Source organism: Oncorhynchus clarkii, chromosome 21, assembly GCF_045791955.1.
Source record: "Oncorhynchus clarkii lewisi isolate Uvic-CL-2024 chromosome 21, UVic_Ocla_1.0, whole genome shotgun sequence".
Classification (NCBI taxonomy): Eukaryota; Metazoa; Chordata; class Actinopteri; order Salmoniformes; family Salmonidae; genus Oncorhynchus; species Oncorhynchus clarkii.
This window is the reverse complement of record NC_092167.1, coordinates 23670039-23695960: the sequence shown is the minus strand read 5'-3', so window position 1 is coordinate 23695960 and position 25922 is coordinate 23670039. Positions and strand designations below refer to the sequence as shown.

Sequence of the window (25922 nt, the reverse complement as noted above, 5' to 3'; positions counted from 1 at the left end):
GACAAAACAGGTCAAACTAAGTGCAGAAGCAAGCTTTATGATGTTTTAGACACACAAAACAAACTTCAATTCAATCGGCCATCGTCTGCCCTTCTCTTGAGTGCTGGAACAAAGGAATGGCTGGGACCAATTCGCGCCACAACGCACAACCTATTTTCTCGTGGCACGCACTAATTTCCTGATTGGTGGCCAAGATTGGCCCAGCCAGAGCCCGGACTTGAACCTGATACATACCCTACATTATTCATCTCATATGTATACGTATATACTGCACTCTATATCATCTACTGCATCTTTATGTAATACATGTATCACTAGCCACTTTAACTATGCCACTTTGTTTACATACTCATCTCATATGTATATACTGTACTCAATACCATCTACTGTATTTTGCCTATGCCGCTCTGTACCATCACTCATTCATATATCTTTATGTACATATTCTTTATCCCCTTACACTTGTGTCTAAGGTAGTAGTTTTGGAATTGTTAGCTAGATTACTTGTTGGTTATTACTGCATTGTCGGAACTAGAAGCACAAGCATTTCGCTACACTCGCATTAACATCTGCTAACCATGTGTATGTGACAAATAAAATTTGATTTGATTTTGATCGAACATCTCTGGAGAGACCTGAAAATAGCTGTACAGCAACGTTCCCTATCCAACCTGACAGAGCTTGAGAGGATATGCAAAGAAGAATCTCCCAAAATACAGATGTGCCGAGCTTGTAGCATCATGCAACAAGAACATGCAAGGCTGTAATCGCTGCCAAAGGTGCTTCAACAAAGTACTGAGTAGTGTCTGAATACTAATGTAAATGTGATATTTCAGTTTTTGCTTTGTCATTATGGGGTATTGTGTGTAGATTGAGGGGGGGTGGTCCATTTTAGAATTAAGGCTGTAATGTTACAAAATGTGGAAAACTCAAGGAGTCTGAATACTTTCCAAATGCTCTGTACATACATTAGGGCGCTACAGCAAGCTTTACAACATGCTGCCTCTGGTGGGTAGGTAACCATCTCAGAAACTGCCGCTAACTAACCTTGTACTCTGTGCTCTTGTTAAGTACTTAGCCTAATTGTGACAGATGTTGCTAAAAAAAAAAAGGCTCTAAAAATACATTTGATTGCTCTTTTCATTGTTTCAATGGAACCTTTTTTGGTTTCTAGTGTAAACAAGACTTTGACACAATGTCCTGATCTTTATATAATTTATAATTTAGCCCAAACAACTACCTCTTTCCCTACTGTATTTATTTTATTTATTTATTTTGCTCCTTTGCACCCCGTTATTTTTATTTCTACTTTGCACATTCTTCCACTGCAAATCTAGCATTCCAGTGTTTTACTTGCTATATTGTATTTACTTTGCCACCATGGCCTTTTTTTGCTTTTTACCTCCCTTATCTCACCTCATTTGCTCACATCGTATATAGACTTGTTTATACTGTATTATTGACTGTATGTTTGTTTTACTCCATGTTGTATGTGTCGAACTGCTTTGCTTTATCTTGGCCAGGTCGCAATTGTAAATGAGAACTTGTTCTCAACTTGCCTACCTGGTTAAATAAAGGTGAAATAAAATAAAATGTGTTTTCTCATTAAACGGGAACACTAAAGAACTGAGTAATAACAGCACTGAGGGTGGATGTTTCTTTCTTCGAGGGGAGCATATCAGTTATGTTGAGCAGTTAGATGTTGTTGGAGTATGTCTATGTATTGAATGGTAACTGATTATATTAATATTGTGTGTTTTATGTTGTATGGTGCATTCTGTTGTTGAGGAGGACGACACTGAGGAGACAACCCCCTCTTTTCTTAACAACACACTGTCAATGGCAATGCTACTAATGGGATCCTGGAGGTGGGCTCGCCCGGTAGGTAACACACACGCTCCAGAACACGCACTCAAACGGACACACTTACACATGCGCTCACCTAAGACTGAGGAATGTTTCATATGATTGTGTATTGTGTTTCCCTTTGATGTGTTTTGTAATTGATATGTATAGTGTAATTGTTTTATTGATATTACGCAGGGCTCATCTGCGAAAGAGACTGTGGTCTCAGCATTAAATAAAGGTTAAATAAAAAATGTAATCCCTGTCGATAAAGCTATTCCATAAACTGATCGGCTGATCCATTCCAGGCGAGATGGAGACTGACGAGCAGGATGGAGACGACGAATCCAGTCAGGACCAGGAGCTGCCCTCTGAGAACGACAACAGCCAATCGGAGGACTCTGTGGGTGGCGGGGACAATGAGCTGGAGAACGGGGTTGGTCAAGGGGGAGATAATTCGGGGACCAAAGGTCACCAGAACCAGATGTCTACGACGATGGAGGACAATAAGAGATTGTTTACATTCCAGTTTAACAACATGGGGAAGGCGGACTTCAGCTTAATCAAGGAGGAACCGCGGCAGATCCGGTTCAACGAGGGACACCTCAGACTCAGTGGTAAGATGGGCTTTTTGCATACTGTATGCAGATGAAGTCACAACCCTCCAATAAAGATAAAAACATGGTAACGTTCTAATAGCATTATATTTATTGTAAGCACTAACCAGTGCCTCTAGTTGTTAATGCACAATCCACCTTTCTCTTTCTGTTATATTCTCACCTTTACAATGAGTCTTAAAGGGTATATTGCTCTCTCCCTGTAACAGACCGGTCCTATCTCTCTTTGGACTGGGAACCAGAGGTTAAGAAGAAACACTTTCATGAGGGTATCACAGATGTAAGGCTTTCTACTCTCCTGTAAACACTAGAAGCCGTTTTACCTACACTACCCTCCTTATTTATTTGGACAGTGAATATAAAATGTGATTATTATTTTATTTTATTTGAGATGATAAAATGTTTCATATAAGGGGTGATGTATAAGGGGTGACACAATGTCACCTTTTTATTTGAGGATATAGTCATACATATGTTTTACTATTTAGAAATTAAGTCACTATGTATCTAGTCCCCCCATTGGAATACTTTTTTGTATTTGGACAAATTAAAGTGTATTAAAGTTGTCAACAGTTTTTAGTATTTGGTCCCATATTACTAAACGACATCAAGCTTGTGACTCTACAAACTTGTTGGATGCATTTGCAGTTTGTTTTGGATACTTTTTTTCCCCAATAGAAACTGAATGGTGAAAAATGTATTGTCATTTTGGAGTCACTTTTATTGTAAATAAGAATAAATGTTTCTGAACACTTCTGCATTTAAAATTAGAGGAACAAAAATCCCCCCCCCCCCAAAAAAAAAAATGCTAACCATCCCGTTATTGGTAATGGTGACTTTTGGGGGGGTGATTTTTGTTCCTCTAACTTTCTCACTCATCATTATGACAGGTGACATTCTGTACTGTCGCCTCATATGAAACATTTGATCTCAAATCCAAAATGCTGGTTTATAGAGACGAGTTTACATATTTTTGTGTCACTGTCTAAATAATTACAGATGGGTGTATAGTATCTCAATTCATGTCTGACTCCTCTGCATGGAAGTCTGTGTCTGTCCTAGAATAGTGTTTCCCAAACCTGGTGTGCTAGTTTATAGATCAAATAGTTGGAATGGCTGGAGGTATTTGAGAAGAGGCTTGGGAAACACTGTTGTAGAATGAATGTCTCTCTCTAAGCCTTGGATGGTAATAATTTAACTAAATAAGTAATAACCAAAATCTTGCTCTGCCTGTGAACAGGACTTTGAGATGCATGAGAGCATGGAGTATAAGCCTCAGAAGAAAGCCTTCTTCAAGCTGAAAGACTGCATCGAGCTGTTCACCACCAGAAGAGAAGCTCGGAGCTGAGGACCCATGGTGAGACTTAACTTCATATTGTCAAGGCTAATAAAGGAAATAATGAACATTTAAAAGAATAGTTCACTCAAAATAAAAATACATGTTTTAACATGATATTAATCTCCATTAACCCAGAACTAAAATATTCTGTAATTTGGTCAGATGTGTAATTGATCATGTCTGTCTCGGGTAGTACATGCTATTTAAAAGAAAATGTTTTATTGTCAAATCAAATATAATAATTCATCTATCCCAGGTACTGTCCAAAATGCAAGGAGCACCAGCAGGCCACTAAGAAGCTGGACCTGTGGTCTCTGCCACCTGTCCTGGTGGTCCATCTGAAACGCTTCTCCTACAGCAGATACATGAGGGACAAGCTGGATTCACTAGTTGATTTCCTACTCGGGTACGGTTTTGACCAGACGGCCATACCTTTCTGTCAAAACAAGCTATAATGTCAATGAACAAGTATAATTGTGAAAGTAAAAACACTCAGCTGTTCCCTGTGATTTAAAGGGTTACTTCTGGATTTTGTTCTACCTCCCCAGAGTAAGATTAACTCGTGGATACCAAATCAAATCAAATGTTATTTGTCACATACACATGGTTAGCAGATGTTAATGCGAGTGTAGCGAAATGCTTGTGCTTCTAGTTCCGACAATGCAGTAATAACAAGTAATCTAACTAACAATTCCAAAACTACTGTCTTGTACACAGTGTAAGGGGATAAAGAATATGTACATAAGGATATATGAATGAGTGATGGTACAGAGCAGCATAGGCAAGATACAGTAGATGGTACCATTTGTATGTCTCTGCGAGCAATTTGAAGGAAGTTGCTAACATGCATGCCCATACACTTTGTCATTGTGCTGACACAAGTTAGCATTGGCTCGTGAAACTACCCCTAACATCCTTCATACAGGACACAGACATAATATTTTTATCCACAAGTTCATCTAACTCTTGGGAAGTAGTTAAAGGGCCTCATTGCCAAAATCCAGAAGTATCCCTTTAAGTTGTAAATCACCTATACAAATGTTATATATCTCTTGAAGAGAAAACAAGGAGTGCTCCCCCCATGAATGATTATTTGTGTGATTCTTTCTCCAGTGACATGGAAATGTCAGAGTTCCTGATCGACCCTAATGCTGGTCCCTGTCGCTACGATCTCATTGCGGTCTCCAACCACTATGGAGGCATGGGAGGAGGACACTAAGTCTAATTTTAAGTATTTTTATTTGACAATTTAGTCATCAACACTAGAAGTGCAGAAAACTTTATTTTAATGTAATGTGTATTCAAAATTATAAATTCAGACATTGCTAGCCACAGTCTTATCCGAGTTGATTCAAACAAGGAAGGTGAACCAACAGTCTTAATTCCATGCTTGCTTTTAGCAGACAAATGCTCATCTTCTCGTCTTTGGGACACCTTAGATGCTGCTTATGCGAAGAACAAGGATGATGACAAGTGGTAACAACTTTGACGACAGCAGTGTCTCTCCAGCCAACAAAGATCAGATAGTGGTGAGTTCCATGGTCCTCTAACATCTTGTCAGATACACAGCACTGCCCAGTGTGAATTGAATGTGCACTTCATGTGTGTGTCTGTTCAGTCCAAAGCAGCGTACGTGCTGTTCTACCAGCACCAGGACACAGTGAATGGAACAGGCTACTTCGATCTGGACCGAGAGGAGAAGAACAGAGAAGGGGAGGAGGAGAGGAAGAACGTCGCTTCAGTCCAGAGCAACGAAGATGTAAACGACAATGTCACCATGAAAACTAACTGAACTGGAGAAACAGAGACAGAGCGAGAGACAACAATATCCATCCTAAGCCATATCGACAGACACAGAGCAGTGGGCCAGGCCTGAGGCTGTGCACTGACCTCTGACCCCATCCAGCCCTATGAAGAGTAGGCTACAGGGGAAAATAAACAGAGGTTTGTCAGTGCTGGAACACCCAAGCAACATTACTAAAGAAATCAGGGCCTATAGATGTCTGTGGCCTGACCGGTCTTATTCGTGTCGCAGTGAGTCTTCTCCATGTCCATTCTACATGAATCATCCACTCTGGAGGAAAAATAAGTCAAGCTCTGTTTTGATTCTGAACAATGACATAATCCTGAAATCTAATGGATCCATTAGAAGTGTTAGGAAGGCCTGCATTATGAAGTTCAGTTCGTCATAGAATCAAGCACAGAATGTCACAGTGCAGTGGTGTGGGTGCTTTGGCACTTCGAACCGATACACCTGCTTTAATTTTGTTAAGTTTTTATATTTTTGAGAGCGCAATGCATTACCATACCATTTTACCATTCTTTTTAAGCTAGGCCTTGTAAATATATATTTTTTAATGAACACTGAATTATTATTTTTATTACGTTTTAATGATGCGCTGAAGCCTTTTTGGGAATTCGTCCTAATACTTTTATTTTGTTGCACAATCACCTCTACCCTCATTTTTTAAAATAATGAGTCATATTAGTGGCACGTACTGCAATTGCTTTACAAATTACTCTGAGCCAGGGTCTTCTCAGTTAAAATGCTTTGAATGCTGCCTTTTTAAACACTGGTCAACAGAACACACATCCACACATAGTGACTGCTCTGTGTAGAGTAGGAGTGCTGATCTATGATCATTTTTGCCTTTAGGTTCATACTGAATAAGGTTGTATGGACAGGGAAGGGACCTGATCCTAGATCAGTCCTCCTACTCTGCTTTGTGTATGTGAGGAGGAAGAGCAAAATACATTTCATAATGTAAAACAGCCAAACCGGTCATGTGGTGAACTTGCATTTTAGACACAACTAATGTACACAATATGAGCCTTATGATTTAAGTTTTTTATTCTGCTGGTCCTTACAGTAAGTATCCTCCTAGCAGCATGAAGTCAAGTTCCAGAAACAACCCCTAGACACTTTTGTAGATCTGAAATGATCAGATAGGTATGCAAAATGGGGCGAAAAATTCACCTATCACATGACAAGGTGGAGCTACTACCATATTGCTCAAACCCAATTCTTTCAGATCTGCATAATTAGGAGACTGATTAGGAGACGTGTTTGCATATTAGGTAGGGGCTTTTCTGGGACGGACCCACCACTCTTAGGCTGTATGTTGCATTACTATCTTTACATGGCTTCTTGAGCGTCTCCTCGCTACCGGCTCCCTCTAGAGGCTTTTTGAGATTATGAATATTGGAATATTGGTGATACATTAGATTTCTGTTTCTTGGTTGGATCACCTCAGCCTTAACTCTTAATCTCAGATTGTAGTCTTTAGCACATTATTACGTCACGCTGTTTGTGCATGGCCCCGAAACACACACACACACACACACACACACACACACTTAAACAGGACACAGATACGAGCTGAAACTCATTCATACACTCACAGGAACACTTACGTTCACACCCTCAACCCTACCTTTGCTGTTCCCAACAGAAACAAATGAATAGCAACCGCTGCTCCCGGAATTCAACCTTGTTTTTTTTGTCAACTGCGAGAGCCCGAATGTATGCTGAATGACTGACTTGAACTGATCCACTTGTAAGGCCAGGTTGTTTTTTTGCCTCATCTTTTCTTGCTTTGGTTAAATGTGAGGGGGAAAATAGTAGTGTTCATTACCTTTGATAGAAATACCTGGGTACTGCTTGCTGTATGTGTCCACTCTTCCAAGGGAAAATAATGCTTCATTGTGGTTTGAGCATGGAGTAGGGTCTTTCGCTGTAGAGGGCGGGAGGGATGGGTGAAGGGTAGTATTACTGATCAGCCTGAGTGGGTGAGATATGGTGATTACATATAGGATATATAATACTGTACATAAGAGTTCACTCTGAGTGCACATTTGATAATATTTATTTATATGTAAGCATTAATAAAACAAATATATATATATATATTTATTTAACCTGTCTACGATATTGGTTCCCAATTGGGAATCAACCCTCCCACGTTCAGCTGAAACGGTGGCGCATGGAACGCAAAAATATTCTTAAAAATATTTAACCTCCACACATTAACAAGTCCAATAGCTCAAATGAAAGATAAACACCTTGTTCATCTAGCCAGCAAGTCAGATTTCTAAAATGTTTTACTGTGAAAACATAGCACATATATATATGTAAAACCACCACCAGACACAGCTCATTTGAATAGCCAAAACATGCAATCAACAAACGCAGGATTAAAAAATAAATCGTTCACTAACCTTTTGAAAATCTTCATCAGATGACAGTAATAGGACATGTTACACAGTACATTTTTTTTTTTCAATAATATGCCATTTATATCCATAAATGTCCATTTACAGTGAGTTCACGTTCAGAAATTACTCAAAAATGTCCGCAGGAAATCTAGGTAGCGCGGCAAGATAACGTAAATAGACATCATAAACTTTGACTAAATATACATGTTCTACATATAGTTAGAAAGATACACTGCTTCTTTATGCAACCGCTTTGTTAGATTTATTTTTAACGTTACAGAAATCGCACACTATTCAATATGCTGAGACGGCGCTCAGATACAAGCTACATTTCTACGTAATGTTGGAGTCAACAGAAACACAGATTTAAGCATAAATATTCCCTTACCTTCGATGGTCTTCGTTCAGAATGTTCTGGAAGGGTTCATACTTACCCAATACATCGTTTGGTTTCAAGTCTTGCGTCTTTGTATTAGTTACTGCTAATAACATCAGCTGAAATGCACCCAAAATGTCCTCTGGTCCGGAAAAGTTGCGCATCAAAACATCAAAATTACATATTATATGTCGACAAAACAGGTCAAACTAAGTGCAGAAGCAAGCTTTATGATGTTTTAGACACACAAAACAAACTTCAATTCAATCGGCCATCGTCTGCCCTTCTCTTGAGTGCTGGAACAAAGGAATGGCTGGGACCAATTCGCGCCACAACGCACAACCTATTTTCTCGTGGCACGCACTAATTTCCTGATTGGTGGCCAAGATTGGCCCAGCCAGAGCCCGGACTTGAACCTGATACATACCCTACATTATTCATCTCATATGTATACGTATATACTGCACTCTATATCATCTACTGCATCTTTATGTAATACATGTATCACTAGCCACTTTAACTATGCCACTTTGTTTACATACTCATCTCATATGTATATACTGTACTCAATACCATCTACTGTATTTTGCCTATGCCGCTCTGTACCATCACTCATTCATATATCTTTATGTACATATTCTTTATCCCCTTACACTTGTGTCTAAGGTAGTAGTTTTGGAATTGTTAGCTAGATTACTTGTTGGTTATTACTGCGTTGTCGGAACTAGAAGCACAAGCATTTCGCTACACTCGCATTAACATCTGCTAACCATGTGTATGTGACAAATAAAATTTGATTTGATTTTGATCGAACATCTCTGGAGAGACCTGAAAATAGCTGTACAGCAACGTTCCCTATCCAACCTGACAGAGCTTGAGAGGATATGCAAAGAAGAATCTCCCAAAATACAGATGTGCCGAGCTTGTAGCATCATGCAACAAGAACATGCAAGGCTGTAATCGCTGCCAAAGGTGCTTCAACAAAGTACTGAGTAGTGTCTGAATACTAATGTAAATGTGATATTTCAGTTTTTGCTTTGTCATTATGGGGTATTGTGTGTAGATTGAGGGGGGGTGGTCCATTTTAGAATTAAGGCTGTAATGTTACAAAATGTGGAAAACTCAAGGAGTCTGAATACTTTCCAAATGCTCTGTACATACATTAGGGCGCTACAGCAAGCTTTACAACATGCTGCCTCTGGTGGGTAGGTAACCATCTCAGAAACTGCCGCTAACTAACCTTGTACTCTGTGCTCTTGTTAAGTACTTAGCCTAATTGTGACAGATGTTGCTAAAAAAAAAAAGGCTCTAAAAATACATTTGATTGCTCTTTTCATTGTTTCAATGGAACCTTTTTTGGTTTCTAGTGTAAACAAGACTTTGACACAATGTCCTGATCTTTATATAATTTATAATTTAGCCCAAACAACTACCTCTTTCCCTACTGTATTTATTTTATTTATTTATTTTGCTCCTTTGCACCCCGTTATTTTTATTTCTACTTTGCACATTCTTCCACTGCAAATCTAGCATTCCAGTGTTTTACTTGCTATATTGTATTTACTTTGCCACCATGGCCTTTTTTTGCTTTTTACCTCCCTTATCTCACCTCATTTGCTCACATCGTATATAGACTTGTTTATACTGTATTATTGACTGTATGTTTGTTTTACTCCATGTTGTATGTGTCGAACTGCTTTGCTTTATCTTGGCCAGGTCGCAATTGTAAATGAGAACTTGTTCTCAACTTGCCTACCTGGTTAAATAAAGGTGAAATAAAATAAAATGTGTTTTCTCATTAAACGGGAACACTAAAGAACTGAGTAATAACAGCACTGAGGGTGGATGTTTCTTTCTTCGAGGGGAGCATATCAGTTATGTTGAGCAGTTAGATGTTGTTGGAGTATGTCTATGTATTGAATGGTAACTGATTATATTAATATTGTGTGTTTTATGTTGTATGGTGCATTCTGTTGTTGAGGAGGACGACACTGAGGAGACAACCCCCTCTTTTCTTAACAACACACTGTCAATGGCAATGCTACTAATGGGATCCTGGAGGTGGGCTCGCCCGGTAGGTAACACACACGCTCCAGAACACGCACTCAAACGGACACACTTACACATGCGCTCACCTAAGACTGAGGAATGTTTCATATGATTGTGTATTGTGTTTCCCTTTGATGTGTTTTGTAATTGATATGTATAGTGTAATTGTTTTATTGATATTACGCAGGGCTCATCTGCGAAAGAGACTGTGGTCTCAGCATTAAATAAAGGTTAAATAAAAAATGTAATCCCTGTCGATAAAGCTATTCCATAAACTGATCGGCTGATCCATTCCAGGCGAGATGGAGACTGACGAGCAGGATGGAGACGACGAATCCAGTCAGGACCAGGAGCTGCCCTCTGAGAACGACAACAGCCAATCGGAGGACTCTGTGGGTGGCGGGGACAATGAGCTGGAGAACGGGGTTGGTCAAGGGGGAGATAATTCGGGGACCAAAGGTCACCAGAACCAGATGTCTACGACGATGGAGGACAATAAGAGATTGTTTACATTCCAGTTTAACAACATGGGGAAGGCGGACTTCAGCTTAATCAAGGAGGAACCGCGGCAGATCCGGTTCAACGAGGGACACCTCAGACTCAGTGGTAAGATGGGCTTTTTGCATACTGTATGCAGATGAAGTCACAACCCTCCAATAAAGATAAAAACATGGTAACGTTCTAATAGCATTATATTTATTGTAAGCACTAACCAGTGCCTCTAGTTGTTAATGCACAATCCACCTTTCTCTTTCTGTTATATTCTCACCTTTACAATGAGTCTTAAAGGGTATATTGCTCTCTCCCTGTAACAGACCGGTCCTATCTCTCTTTGGACTGGGAACCAGAGGTTAAGAAGAAACACTTTCATGAGGGTATCACAGATGTAAGGCTTTCTACTCTCCTGTAAACACTAGAAGCCGTTTTACCTACACTACCCTCCTTATTTATTTGGACAGTGAATATAAAATGTGATTATTATTTTATTTTATTTGAGATGATAAAATGTTTCATATAAGGGGTGATGTATAAGGGGTGACACAATGTCACCTTTTTATTTGAGGATATAGTCATACATATGTTTTACTATTTAGAAATTAAGTCACTATGTATCTAGTCCCCCCATTGGAATACTTTTTTGTATTTGGACAAATTAAAGTGTATTAAAGTTGTCAACAGTTTTTAGTATTTGGTCCCATATTACTAAACGACATCAAGCTTGTGACTCTACAAACTTGTTGGATGCATTTGCAGTTTGTTTTGGATACTTTTTTTCCCCAATAGAAACTGAATGGTGAAAAATGTATTGTCATTTTGGAGTCACTTTTATTGTAAATAAGAATAAATGTTTCTGAACACTTCTGCATTTAAAATTAGAGGAACAAAAATCCCCCCCCCCCCAAAAAAAAAAATGCTAACCATCCCGTTATTGGTAATGGTGACTTTTGGGGGGGTGATTTTTGTTCCTCTAACTTTCTCACTCATCATTATGACAGGTGACATTCTGTACTGTCGCCTCATATGAAACATTTGATCTCAAATCCAAAATGCTGGTTTATAGAGACGAGTTTACATATTTTTGTGTCACTGTCTAAATAATTACAGATGGGTGTATAGTATCTCAATTCATGTCTGACTCCTCTGCATGGAAGTCTGTGTCTGTCCTAGAATAGTGTTTCCCAAACCTGGTGTGCTAGTTTATAGATCAAATAGTTGGAATGGCTGGAGGTATTTGAGAAGAGGCTTGGGAAACACTGTTGTAGAATGAATGTCTCTCTCTAAGCCTTGGATGGTAATAATTTAACTAAATAAGTAATAACCAAAATCTTGCTCTGCCTGTGAACAGGACTTTGAGATGCATGAGAGCATGGAGTATAAGCCTCAGAAGAAAGCCTTCTTCAAGCTGAAAGACTGCATCGAGCTGTTCACCACCAGAAGAGAAGCTCGGAGCTGAGGACCCATGGTGAGACTTAACTTCATATTGTCAAGGCTAATAAAGGAAATAATGAACATTTAAAAGAATAGTTCACTCAAAATAAAAATACATGTTTTAACATGATATTAATCTCCATTAACCCAGAACTAAAATATTCTGTAATTTGGTCAGATGTGTAATTGATCATGTCTGTCTCGGGTAGTACATGCTATTTAAAAGAAAATGTTTTATTGTCAAATCAAATATAATAATTCATCTATCCCAGGTACTGTCCAAAATGCAAGGAGCACCAGCAGGCCACTAAGAAGCTGGACCTGTGGTCTCTGCCACCTGTCCTGGTGGTCCATCTGAAACGCTTCTCCTACAGCAGATACATGAGGGACAAGCTGGATTCACTAGTTGATTTCCTACTCGGGTACGGTTTTGACCAGACGGCCATACCTTTCTGTCAAAACAAGCTATAATGTCAATGAACAAGTATAATTGTGAAAGTAAAAACACTCAGCTGTTCCCTGTGATTTAAAGGGTTACTTCTGGATTTTGTTCTACCTCCCCAGAGTAAGATTAACTCGTGGATACCAAATCAAATCAAATGTTATTTGTCACATACACATGGTTAGCAGATGTTAATGCGAGTGTAGCGAAATGCTTGTGCTTCTAGTTCCGACAATGCAGTAATAACAAGTAATCTAACTAACAATTCCAAAACTACTGTCTTGTACACAGTGTAAGGGGATAAAGAATATGTACATAAGGATATATGAATGAGTGATGGTACAGAGCAGCATAGGCAAGATACAGTAGATGGTACCATTTGAATGTCTCTGCGAGCAATTTGAAGGAAGTTGCTAACATGCATGCCCATACACTTTGTCATTGTGCTGACACAAGTTAGCATTGGCTCGTGAAACTACCCCTAACATCCTTCATACAGGACACAGACATAATATTTTTATCCACAAGTTCATCTAACTCTTGGGAAGTAGTTAAAGGGCCTCATTGCCAAAATCCAGAAGTATCCCTTTAAGTTGTAAATCACCTATACAAATGTTATATATCTCTTGAAGAGAAAACAAGGAGTGCTCCCCCCATGAATGATTATTTGTGTGATTCTTTCTCCAGTGACATGGAAATGTCAGAGTTCCTGATCGACCCTAATGCTGGTCCCTGTCGCTACGATCTCATTGCGGTCTCCAACCACTATGGAGGCATGGGAGGAGGACACTAAGTCTAATTTTAAGTATTTTTATTTGACAATTTAGTCATCAACACTAGAAGTGCAGAAAACTTTATTTTAATGTAATGTGTATTCAAAATTATAAATTCAGACATTGCTAGCCACAGTCTTATCCGAGTTGATTCAAACAAGGAAGGTGAACCAACAGTCTTAATTCCATGCTTGCTTTTAGCAGACAAATGCTCATCTTCTCGTCTTTGGGACACCTTAGATGCTGCTTATGCGAAGAACAAGGATGATGACAAGTGGTAACAACTTTGACGACAGCAGTGTCTCTCCAGCCAACAAAGATCAGATAGTGGTGAGTTCCATGGTCCTCTAACATCTTGTCAGATACACAGCACTGCCCAGTGTGAATTGAATGTGCACTTCATGTGTGTGTCTGTTCAGTCCAAAGCAGCGTACGTGCTGTTCTACCAGCACCAGGACACAGTGAATGGAACAGGCTACTTCGATCTGGACCGAGAGGAGAAGAACAGAGAAGGGGAGGAGGAGAGGAAGAACGTCGCTTCAGTCCAGAGCAACGAAGATGTAAACGACAATGTCACCATGAAAACTAACTGAACTGGAGAAACAGAGACAGAGCGAGAGACAACAATATCCATCCTAAGCCATATCGACAGACACAGAGCAGTGGGCCAGGCCTGAGGCTGTGCACTGACCTCTGACCCCATCCAGCCCTATGAAGAGTAGGCTACAGGGGAAAATAAACAGAGGTTTGTCAGTGCTGGAACACCCAAGCAACATTACTAAAGAAATCAGGGCCTATAGATGTCTGTGGCCTGACCGGTCTTATTCGTGTCGCAGTGAGTCTTCTCCATGTCCATTCTACATGAATCATCCACTCTGGAGGAAAAATAAGTCAAGCTCTGTTTTGATTCTGAACAATGACATAATCCTGAAATCTAATGGATCCATTAGAAGTGTTAGGAAGGCCTGCATTATGAAGTTCAGTTCGTCATAGAATCAAGCACAGAATGTCACAGTGCAGTGGTGTGGGTGCTTTGGCACTTCGAACCGATACACCTGCTTTAATTTTGTTAAGTTTTTATATTTTTGAGAGCGCAATGCATTACCATACCATTTTACCATTCTTTTTAAGCTAGGCCTTGTAAATATATATTTTTTAATGAACACTGAATTATTATTTTTATTACGTTTTAATGATGCGCTGAAGCCTTTTTGGGAATTCGTCCTAATACTTTTATTTTGTTGCACAATCACCTCTACCCTCATTTTTTAAAATAATGAGTCATATTAGTGGCACGTACTGCAATTGCTTTACAAATTACTCTGAGCCAGGGTCTTCTCAGTTAAAATGCTTTGAATGCTGCCTTTTTAAACACTGGTCAACAGAACACACATCCACACATAGTGACTGCTCTGTGTAGAGTAGGAGTGCTGATCTATGATCATTTTTGCCTTTAGGTTCATACTGAATAAGGTTGTATGGACAGGGAAGGGACCTGATCCTAGATCAGTCCTCCTACTCTGCTTTGTGTATGTGAGGAGGAAGAGCAAAATACATTTCATAATGTAAAACAGCCAAACCGGTCATGTGGTGAACTTGCATTTTAGACACAACTAATGTACACAATATGAGCCTTATGATTTAAGTTTTTTATTCTGCTGGTCCTTACAGTAAGTATCCTCCTAGCAGCATGAAGTCAAGTTCCAGAAACAACCCCTAGACACTTTTGTAGATCTGAAATGATCAGATAGGTATGCAAAATGGGGCGAAAAATTCACCTATCACATGACAAGGTGGAGCTACTACCATATTGCTCAAACCCAATTCTTTCAGATCTGCATAATTAGGAGACTGATTAGGAGACGTGTTTGCATATTAGGTAGGGGCTTTTCTGGGACGGACCCACCACTCTTAGGCTGTATGTTGCATTACTATCTTTACATGGCTTCTTGAGCGTCTCCTCGCTACCGGCTCCCTCTAGAGGCTTTTTGAGATTATGAATATTGGAATATTGGTGATACATTAGATTTCTGTTTCTTGGTTGGATCACCTCAGCCTTAACTCTTAATCTCAGATTGTAGTCTTTAGCACATTATTACGTCACGCTGTTTGTGCATGGCCCCGAAACACACACACACACACACACACACACACTTAAACAGGACACAGATACGAGCTGAAACTCATTCATACACTCACAGGAACACTTACGTTCACACCCTCAACCCTACCTTTGCTGTTCCCAACAGAAACAAATGAATAGCAACCGCTGCTCCCGGAATTCAACCTTGTTTTTTTTGTCAACTGCGAGAGCCCGAATGTATGCTGAATGACTGACTTGAACTGATCCACTTGTAAGGCCAGGTTGTTTTTTTGCCTCATCTTTTCTTGCTTTGGTTAAATGTGAGGGGGAAAATAGTAGTGTTCATTACCTTTGATAGAAATACCTGGGTACTGCTTGCTGTATGTGTCCACTCTTCCAAGGGAAAATAATGCTTCATTGTGGTTTGAGCATGGAGTAGGGTCTTTCGCTGTAGAGGGCGGGAGGGATGGGTGAAGGGTAGTATTACTGATCAGCCTGAGTGGGTGAGATATGGTGATTACATATAGGATATATAATACTGTACATAAGAGTTCACTCTGAGTGCACATTTGATAATATTTATTTATATGTAAGCATTAATAAAACAAATATATATATATATATTTATTTAACCTGTCTACGATATTGGTTCCCAATTGGGAATCAACCCTCCCACGTTCAGCTGAAACGGTGGCGCATGGAACGCAAAAATATTCTTAAAAATATTTAACCTCCACACATTAACAAGTCCAATAGCTCAAATGAAAGATAAACACCTTGTTCATCTAGCCAGCAAGTCAGATTTCTAAAATGTTTTACTGTGAAAACATAGCACATATATATATGTAAAACCACCACCAGACACAGCTCATTTGAATAGCCAAAACATGCAATCAACAAACGCAGGATTAAAAAATAAATCGTTCACTAACCTTTTGAAAATCTTCATCAGATGACAGTAATAGGACATGTTACACAGTACATTTTTTTTTTTCAATAATATGCCATTTATATCCATAAATGTCCATTTACAGTGAGTTCACGTTCAGAAATTACTCAAAAATGTCCGCAGGAAATCTAGGTAGCGCGGCAAGATAACGTAAATAGACATCATAAACTTTGACTAAATATACATGTTCTACATATAGTTAGAAAGATACACTGCTTCTTTATGCAACCGCTTTGTTAGATTTATTTTTAACGTTACAGAAATCGCACACTATTCAATATGCTGAGACGGCGCTCAGATACAAGCTACATTTCTACGTAATGTTGGAGTCAACAGAAACACAGATTTAAGCATAAATATTCCCTTACCTTCGATGGTCTTCGTTCAGAATGTTCTGGAAGGGTTCATACTTACCCAATACATCGTTTGGTTTCAAGTCTTGCGTCTTTGTATTAGTTACTGCTAATAACATCAGCTGAAATGCACCCAAAATGTCCTCTGGTCCGGAAAAGTTGCGCATCAAAACATCAAAATTACATATTATATGTCGACAAAACAGGTCAAACTAAGTGCAGAAGCAAGCTTTATGATGTTTTAGACACACAAAACAAACTTCAATTCAATCGGCCATCGTCTGCCCTTCTCTTGAGTGCTGGAACAAAGGAATGGCTGGGACCAATTCGCGCCACAACGCACAACCTATTTTCTCGTGGCACGCACTAATTTCCTGATTGGTGGCCAAGATTGGCCCAGCCAGAGCCCGGACTTGAACCTGATACATACCCTACATTATTCATCTCATATGTATACGTATATACTGCACTCTATATCATCTACTGCATCTTTATGTAATACATGTATCACTAGCCACTTTAACTATGCCACTTTGTTTACATACTCATCTCATATGTATATACTGTACTCAATACCATCTACTGTATTTTGCCTATGCCGCTCTGTACCATCACTCATTCATATATCTTTATGTACATATTCTTTATCCCCTTACACTTGTGTCTAAGGTAGTAGTTTTGGAATTGTTAGCTAGATTACTTGTTGGTTATTACTGCGTTGTCGGAACTAGAAGCACAAGCATTTCGCTACACTCGCATTAACATCTGCTAACCATGTGTATGTGACAAATAAAATTTGATTTGATTTTGATCGAACATCTCTGGAGAGACCTGAAAATAGCTGTACAGCAACGTTCCCTATCCAACCTGACAGAGCTTGAGAGGATATGCAAAGAAGAATCTCCCAAAATACAGATGTGCCGAGCTTGTAGCATCATGCAACAAGAACATGCAAGGCTGTAATCGCTGCCAAAGGTGCTTCAACAAAGTACTGAGTAGTGTCTGAATACTAATGTAAATGTGATATTTCAGTTTTTGCTTTGTCATTATGGGGTATTGTGTGTAGATTGAGGGGGGGTGGTCCATTTTAGAATTAAGGCTGTAATGTTACAAAATGTGGAAAACTCAAGGAGTCTGAATACTTTCCAAATGCTCTGTACATACATTAGGGCGCTACAGCAAGCTTTACAACATGCTGCCTCTGGTGGGTAGGTAACCATCTCAGAAACTGCCGCTAACTAACCTTGTACTCTGTGCTCTTGTTAAGTACTTAGCCTAATTGTGACAGATGTTGCTAAAAAAAAAAAGGCTCTAAAAATACATTTGATTGCTCTTTTCATTGTTTCAATGGAACCTTTTTTGGTTTCTAGTGTAAACAAGACTTTGACACAATGTCCTGATCTTTATATAATTTATAATTTAGCCCAAACAACTACCTCTTTCCCTACTGTATTTATTTTATTTATTTATTTTGCTCCTTTGCACCCCGTTATTTTTATTTCTACTTTGCACATTCTTCCACTGCAAATCTAGCATTCCAGTGTTTTACTTGCTATATTGTATTTACTTTGCCACCATGGCCTTTTTTTGCTTTTTACCTCCCTTATCTCACCTCATTTGCTCACATCGTATATAGACTTGTTTATACTGTATTATTGACTGTATGTTTGTTTTACTCCATGTTGTATGTGTCGAACTGCTTTGCTTTATCTTGGCCAGGTCGCAATTGTAAATGAGAACTTGTTCTCAACTTGCCTACCTGGTTAAATAAAGGTGAAATAAAATAAAATGTGTTTTCTCATTAAACGGGAACACTAAAGAACTGAGTAATAACAGCACTGAGGGTGGATGTTTCTTTCTTCGAGGGGAGCATATCAGTTATGTTGAGCAGTTAGATGTTGTTGGAGTATGTCTATGTATTGAATGGTAACTGATTATATTAATATTGTGTGTTTTATGTTGTATGGTGCATTCTGTTGTTGAGGAGGACGACACTGAGGAGACAACCCCCTCTTTTCTTAACAACACACTGTCAATGGCAATGCTACTAATGGGATCCTGGAGGTGGGCTCGCCCGGTAGGTAACACACACGCTCCAGAACACGCACTCAAACGGACACACTTACACATGCGCTCACCTAAGACTGAGGAATGTTTCATATGATTGTGTATTGTGTTTCCCTTTGATGTGTTTTGTAATTGATATGTATAGTGTAATTGTTTTATTGATATTACGCAGGGCTCATCTGCGAAAGAGACTGTGGTCTCAGCATTAAATAAAGGTTAAATAAAAAATGTAATCCCTGTCGATAAAGCTATTCCATAAACTGATCGGCTGATCCATTCCAGGCGAGATGGAGACTGACGAGCAGGATGGAGACGACGAATCCAGTCAGGACCAGGAGCTGCCCTCTGAGAACGACAACAGCCAATCGGAGGACTCTGTGGGTGGCGGGGACAATGAGCTGGAGAACGGGGTTGGTCAAGGGGGAGATAATTCGGGGACCAAAGGTCACCAGAACCAGATGTCTACGACGATGGAGGACAATAAGAGATTGTTTACATTCCAGTTTAACAACATGGGGAAGGCGGACTTCAGCTTAATCAAGGAGGAACCGCGGCAGATCCGGTTCAACGAGGGACACCTCAGACTCAGTGGTAAGATGGGCTTTTTGCATACTGTATGCAGATGAAGTCACAACCCTCCAATAAAGATAAAAACATGGTAACGTTCTAATAGCATTATATTTATTGTAAGCACTAACCAGTGCCTCTAGTTGTTAATGCACAATCCACCTTTCTCTTTCTGTTATATTCTCACCTTTACAATGAGTCTTAAAGGGTATATTGCTCTCTCCCTGTAACAGACCGGTCCTATCTCTCTTTGGACTGGGAACCAGAGGTTAAGAAGAAACACTTTCATGAGGGTATCACAGATGTAAGGCTTTCTACTCTCCTGTAAACACTAGAAGCCGTTTTACCTACACTACCCTCCTTATTTATTTGGACAGTGAATATAAAATGTGATTATTATTTTATTTTATTTGAGATGATAAAATGTTTCATATAAGGGGTGATGTATAAGGGGTGACACAATGTCACCTTTTTATTTGAGGATATAGTCATACATATGTTTTACTATTTAGAAATTAAGTCACTATGTATCTAGTCCCCCCATTGGAATACTTTTTTGTATTTGGACAAATTAAAGTGTATTAAAGTTGTCAACAGTTTTTAGTATTTGGTCCCATATTACTAAACGACATCAAGCTTGTGACTCTACAAACTTGTTGGATGCATTTGCAGTTTGTTTTGGATACTTTTTTTCCCCAATAGAAACTGAATGGTGAAAAATGTATTGTCATTTTGGAGTCACTTTTATTGTAAATAAGAATAAATGTTTCTGAACACTTCTGCATTTAAAATTAGAGGAACAAAAATCCCCCCCCCCCCCAAAAAAAAAAATGCTAACCATCCCGTTATTGGTAATGGTGACTTTTGGGGGGGTGATTTTTGTTCCTCTAACTTTCTCACTCATCATTATGACAGGTGACATTCTGTACTGTCGCCTCATATGAAACATTTGATCTCAAATCCAAAATGCTGGTTTATAGAGACGAGTTTACATATTTTTGTGTCACTGTCTAAATAATTACAGATGGGTGTATAGTATCTCAATTCATGTCTGACTCCTCTGCATGGAAGTCTGTGTCTGTCCTAGAATAGTGTTTCCCAAACCTGGTGTGCTAGTTTATAGATCAAATAGTTGGAATGGCTGGAGGTATTTGAGAAGAGGCTTGGGAAACACTGTTGTAGAATGAATGTCTCTCTCTAAGCCTTGGATGGTAATAATTTAACTAAATAAGTAATAACCAAAATCTTGCTCTGCCTGTGAACAGGACTTTGAGATGCATGAGAGCATGGAGTATAAGCCTCAGAAGAAAGCCTTCTTCAAGCTGAAAGACTGCATCGAGCTGTTCACCACCAGAAGAGAAGCTCGGAGCTGAGGACCCATGGTGAGACTTAACTTCATATTGTCAAGGCTAATAAAGGAAATAATGAACATTTAAAAGAATAGTTCACTCAAAATAAAAATACATGTTTTAACATGATATTAATCTCCATTAACCCAGAACTAAAATATTCTGTAATTTGGTCAGATGTGTAATTGATCATGTCTGTCTCGGGTAGTACATGCTATTTAAAAGAAAATGTTTTATTGTCAAATCAAATATAATAATTCATCTATCCCAGGTACTGTCCAAAATGCAAGGAGCACCAGCAGGCCACTAAGAAGCTGGACCTGTGGTCTCTGCCACCTGTCCTGGTGGTCCATCTGAAACGCTTCTCCTACAGCAGATACATGAGGGACAAGCTGGATTCACTAGTTGATTTCCTACTCGGGTACGGTTTTGACCAGACGGCCATACCTTTCTGTCAAAACAAGCTATAATGTCAATGAACAAGTATAATTGTGAAAGTAAAAACACTCAGCTGTTCCCTGTGATTTAAAGGGTTACTTCTGGATTTTGTTCTACCTCCCCAGAGTAAGATTAACTCGTGGATACCAAATCAAATCAAATGTTATTTGTCACATACACATGGTTAGCAGATGTTAATGCGAGTGTAGCGAAATGCTTGTGCTTCTAGTTCCGACAATGCAGTAATAACAAGTAATCTAACTAACAATTCCAAAACTACTGTCTTGTACACAGTGTAAGGGGATAAAGAATATGTACATAAGGATATATGAATGAGTGATGGTACAGAGCAGCATAGGCAAGATACAGTAGATGGTACCATTTGAATGTCTCTGCGAGCAATTTGAAGGAAGTTGCTAACATGCATGCCCATACACTTTGTCATTGTGCTGACACAAGTTAGCATTGGCTCGTGAAACTACCCCTAACATCCTTCATACAGGACACAGACATAATATTTTTATCCACAAGTTCATCTAACTCTTGGGAAGTAGTTAAAGGGCCTCATTGCCAAAATCCAGAAGTATCCCTTTAAGTTGTAAATCACCTATACAAATGTTATATATCTCTTGAAGAGAAAACAAGGAGTGCTCCCCCCATGAATGATTATTTGTGTGATTCTTTCTCCAGTGACATGGAAATGTCAGAGTTCCTGATCGACCCTAATGCTGGTCCCTGTCGCTACGATCTCATTGCGGTCTCCAACCACTATGGAGGCATGGGAGGAGGACACTAAGTCTAATTTTAAGTATTTTTATTTGACAATTTAGTCATCAACACTAGAAGTGCAGAAAACTTTATTTTAATGTAATGTGTATTCAAAATTATAAATTCAGACATTGCTAGCCACAGTCTTATCCGAGTTGATTCAAACAAGGAAGGTGAACCAACAGTCTTAATTCCATGCTTGCTTTTAGCAGACAAATGCTCATCTTCTCGTCTTTGGGACACCTTAGATGCTGCTTATGCGAAGAACAAGGATGATGACAAGTGGTAACAACTTTGACGACAGCAGTGTCTCTCCAGCCAACAAAGATCAGATAGTGGTGAGTTCCATGGTCCTCTAACATCTTGTCAGATACACAGCACTGCCCAGTGTGAATTGAATGTGCACTTCATGTGTGTGTCTGTTCAGTCCAAAGCAGCGTACGTGCTGTTCTACCAGCACCAGGACACAGTGAATGGAACAGGCTACTTCGATCTGGACCGAGAGGAGAAGAACAGAGAAGGGGAGGAGGAGAGGAAGAACGTCGCTTCAGTCCAGAGCAACGAAGATGTAAACGACAATGTCACCATGAAAACTAACTGAACTGGAGAAACAGAGACAGAGCGAGAGACAACAATATCCATCCTAAGCCATATCGACAGACACAGAGCAGTGGGCCAGGCCTGAGGCTGTGCACTGACCTCTGACCCCATCCAGCCCTATGAAGAGTAGGCTACAGGGGAAAATAAACAGAGGTTTGTCAGTGCTGGAACACCCAAGCAACATTACTAAAGAAATCAGGGCCTATAGATGTCTGTGGCCTGACCGGTCTTATTCGTGTCGCAGTGAGTCTTCTCCATGTCCATTCTACATGAATCATCCACTCTGGAGGAAAAATAAGTCAAGCTCTGTTTTGATTCTGAACAATGACATAATCCTGAAATCTAATGGATCCATTAGAAGTGTTAGGAAGGCCTGCATTATGAAGTTCAGTTCGTCATAGAATCAAGCACAGAATGTCACAGTGCAGTGGTGTGGGTGCTTTGGCACTTCGAACCGATACACCTGCTTTAATTTTGTTAAGTTTTTATATTTTTGAGAGCGCAATGCATTACCATACCATTTTACCATTCTTTTTAAGCTAGGCCTTGTAAATATATATTTTTTAATGAACACTGAATTATTATTTTTATTACGTTTTAATGATGCGCTGAAGCCTTTTTGGGAATTCGTCCTAATACTTTTATTTTGTTGCACAATCACCTCTACCCTCATTTTTTAAAATAATGAGTCATATTAGTGGCACGTACTGCAATTGCTTTACAAATTACTCTGAGCCAGGGTCTTCTCAGTTAAAATGCTTTGAATGCTGCCTTTTTAAACACTGGTCAACAGAACACACATCCACACATAGTGACTGCTCTGTGTAGAGTAGGAGTGCTGATCTATGATCATTTTTGCCTTTAGGTTCATACTGAATAAGGTTGTATGGACAGGGAAGGGACCTGATCCTAGATCAGTCCTCCTACTCTGCTTTGTGTATGTGAGGAGGAAGAGCAAAATACATTTCATAATGTAAAACAGCCAAACCGGTCATGTGGTGAACTTGCATTTTAGACACAACTAATGTACACAATATGAGCCTTATGATTTAAGTTTTTTATTCTGCTGGTCCTTACAGTAAGTATCCTCCTAGCAGCATGAAGTCAAGTTCCAGAAACAACCCCTAGACACTTTTGTAGATCTGAAATGATCAGATAGGTATGCAAAATGGGGCGAAAAATTCACCTATCACATGACAAGGTGGAGCTACTACCATATTGCTCAAACCCAATTCTTTCAGATCTGCATAATTAGGAGACTGATTAGGAGACGTGTTTGCATATTAGGTAGGGGCTTTTCTGGGACGGACCCACCACTCTTAGGCTGTATGTTGCATTACTATCTTTACATGGCTTCTTGAGCGTCTCCTCGCTACCGGCTCCCTCTAGAGGCTTTTTGAGATTATGAATATTGGAATATTGGTGATACATTAGATTTCTGTTTCTTGGTTGGATCACCTCAGCCTTAACTCTTAATCTCAGATTGTAGTCTTTAGCACATTATTACGTCACGCTGTTTGTGCATGGCCCCGAAACACACACACACACACACACACACACACACACACTTAAACAGGACACAGATACGAGCTGAAACTCATTCATACACTCACAGGAACACTTACGTTCACACCCTCAACCCTACCTTTGCTGTTCCCAACAGAAACAAATGAATAGCAACCGCTGCTCCCGGAATTCAACCTTGTTTTTTTTGTCAACTGCGAGAGCCCGAATGTATGCTGAATGACTGACTTGAACTGATCCACTTGTAAGGCCAGGTTGTTTTTTTGCCTCATCTTTTCTTGCTTTGGTTAAATGTGAGGGGGAAAATAGTAGTGTTCATTACCTTTGATAGAAATACCTGGGTACTGCTTGCTGTATGTGTCCACTCTTCCAAGGGAAAATAATGCTTCATTGTGGTTTGAGCATGGAGTAGGGTCTTTCGCTGTAGAGGGCGGGAGGGATGGGTGAAGGGTAGTATTACTGATCAGCCTGAGTGGGTGAGATATGGTGATTACATATAGGATATATAATACTGTACATAAGAGTTCACTCTGAGTGCACATTTGATAATATTTATTTATATGTAAGCATTAATAAAACAAATATATATATATATATTTATTTAACCTGTCTACGATATTGGTTCCCAATTGGGAATCAACCCTCCCACGTTCAGCTGAAACGGTGGCGCATGGAACGCAAAAATATTCTTAAAAATATTTAACCTCCACACATTAACAAGTCCAATAGCTCAAATGAAAGATAAACACCTTGTTCATCTAGCCAGCAAGTCAGATTTCTAAAATGTTTTACTGTGAAAACATAGCACATATATATATGTAAAACCACCACCAGACACAGCTCATTTGAATAGCCAAAACATGCAATCAACAAACGCAGGATTAAAAAATAAATCGTTCACTAACCTTTTGAAAATCTTCATCAGATGACAGTAATAGGACATGTTACACAGTACATTTTTTTTTTTCAATAATATGCCATTTATATCCATAAATGTCCATTTACAGTGAGTTCACGTTCAGAAATTACTCAAAAATGTCCGCAGGAAATCTAGGTAGCGCGGCAAGATAACGTAAATAGACATCATAAACTTTGACTAAATATACATGTTCTACATATAGTTAGAAAGATACACTGCTTCTTTATGCAACCGCTTTGTTAGATTTATTTTTAACGTTACAGAAATCGCACACTATTCAATATGCTGAGACGGCGCTCAGATACAAGCTACATTTCTACGTAATGTTGGAGTCAACAGAAACACAGATTTAAGCATAAATATTCCCTTACCTTCGATGGTCTTCGTTCAGAATGTTCTGGAAGGGTTCATACTTACCCAATACATCGTTTGGTTTCAAGTCTTGCGTCTTTGTATTAGTTACTGCTAATAACATCAGCTGAAATGCACCCAAAATGTCCTCTGGTCCGGAAAAGTTGCGCATCAAAACATCAAAATTACATATTATATGTCGACAAAACAGGTCAAACTAAGTGCAGAAGCAAGCTTTATGATGTTTTAGACACACAAAACAAACTTCAATTCAATCGGCCATCGTCTGCCCTTCTCTTGAGTGCTGGAACAAAGGAATGGCTGGGACCAATTCGCGCCACAACGCACAACCTATTTTCTCGTGGCACG

The 25922-nt window shown here is 39.3% G+C and overlaps 2 protein-coding genes and 1 pseudogene across 4 annotated transcripts; all 3 read left to right on the top strand.

Annotated features, from left to right (window-relative positions):
* The first annotated feature begins 923 nt into the window (after positions 1 to 923).
* On the top strand, positions 924 to 7531 carry LOC139378776 (ubiquitin carboxyl-terminal hydrolase 15-like; annotated as a pseudogene).
* Positions 7532 to 9508: 1977 nt separating this feature from the next.
* Positions 9509 to 16112, top strand: LOC139378775 (ubiquitin carboxyl-terminal hydrolase 15-like). Of its 2 annotated transcripts, XM_071121268.1 has the most exons (8): positions 9509 to 10466; positions 10739 to 11047; positions 11257 to 11327; positions 12288 to 12404; positions 12643 to 12792; positions 13500 to 13617; positions 13826 to 13915; positions 14005 to 16112. In XM_071121268.1, the coding sequence occupies exons 2-4, from the start codon at positions 10744 to 10746 to the stop codon at positions 12393 to 12395; spliced, it is 483 nt and encodes a 160-aa protein (XP_070977369.1). In that variant the 5' UTR covers positions 9509 to 10466; positions 10739 to 10743; the 3' UTR covers positions 12396 to 12404; positions 12643 to 12792; positions 13500 to 13617; positions 13826 to 13915; positions 14005 to 16112. The 2 variants fall into 2 exon arrangements, with proteins under 2 accessions (XP_070977369.1, XP_070977368.1); XM_071121267.1 differs by having other exon boundaries at positions 13500 to 13915.
* A 1975-nt stretch (positions 16113 to 18087) lies between these two features.
* Positions 18088 to 24700, top strand: LOC139378774 (ubiquitin carboxyl-terminal hydrolase 15-like). 2 transcript variants are annotated; one of them, XM_071121265.1, is made up of 8 exons: positions 18088 to 19047; positions 19320 to 19628; positions 19838 to 19908; positions 20870 to 20986; positions 21225 to 21374; positions 22082 to 22199; positions 22408 to 22497; positions 22587 to 24700. In XM_071121265.1, exons 2-4 carry the CDS (start codon positions 19325 to 19327, stop codon positions 20975 to 20977), a joined length of 483 nt encoding a protein of 160 aa, XP_070977366.1. In that variant the 5' UTR covers positions 18088 to 19047; positions 19320 to 19324; the 3' UTR covers positions 20978 to 20986; positions 21225 to 21374; positions 22082 to 22199; positions 22408 to 22497; positions 22587 to 24700. The 2 variants fall into 2 exon arrangements, with proteins under 2 accessions (XP_070977366.1, XP_070977365.1); XM_071121264.1 differs by having other exon boundaries at positions 22082 to 22497.
* Positions 24701 to 25922: the final 1222 nt, after the last annotated feature.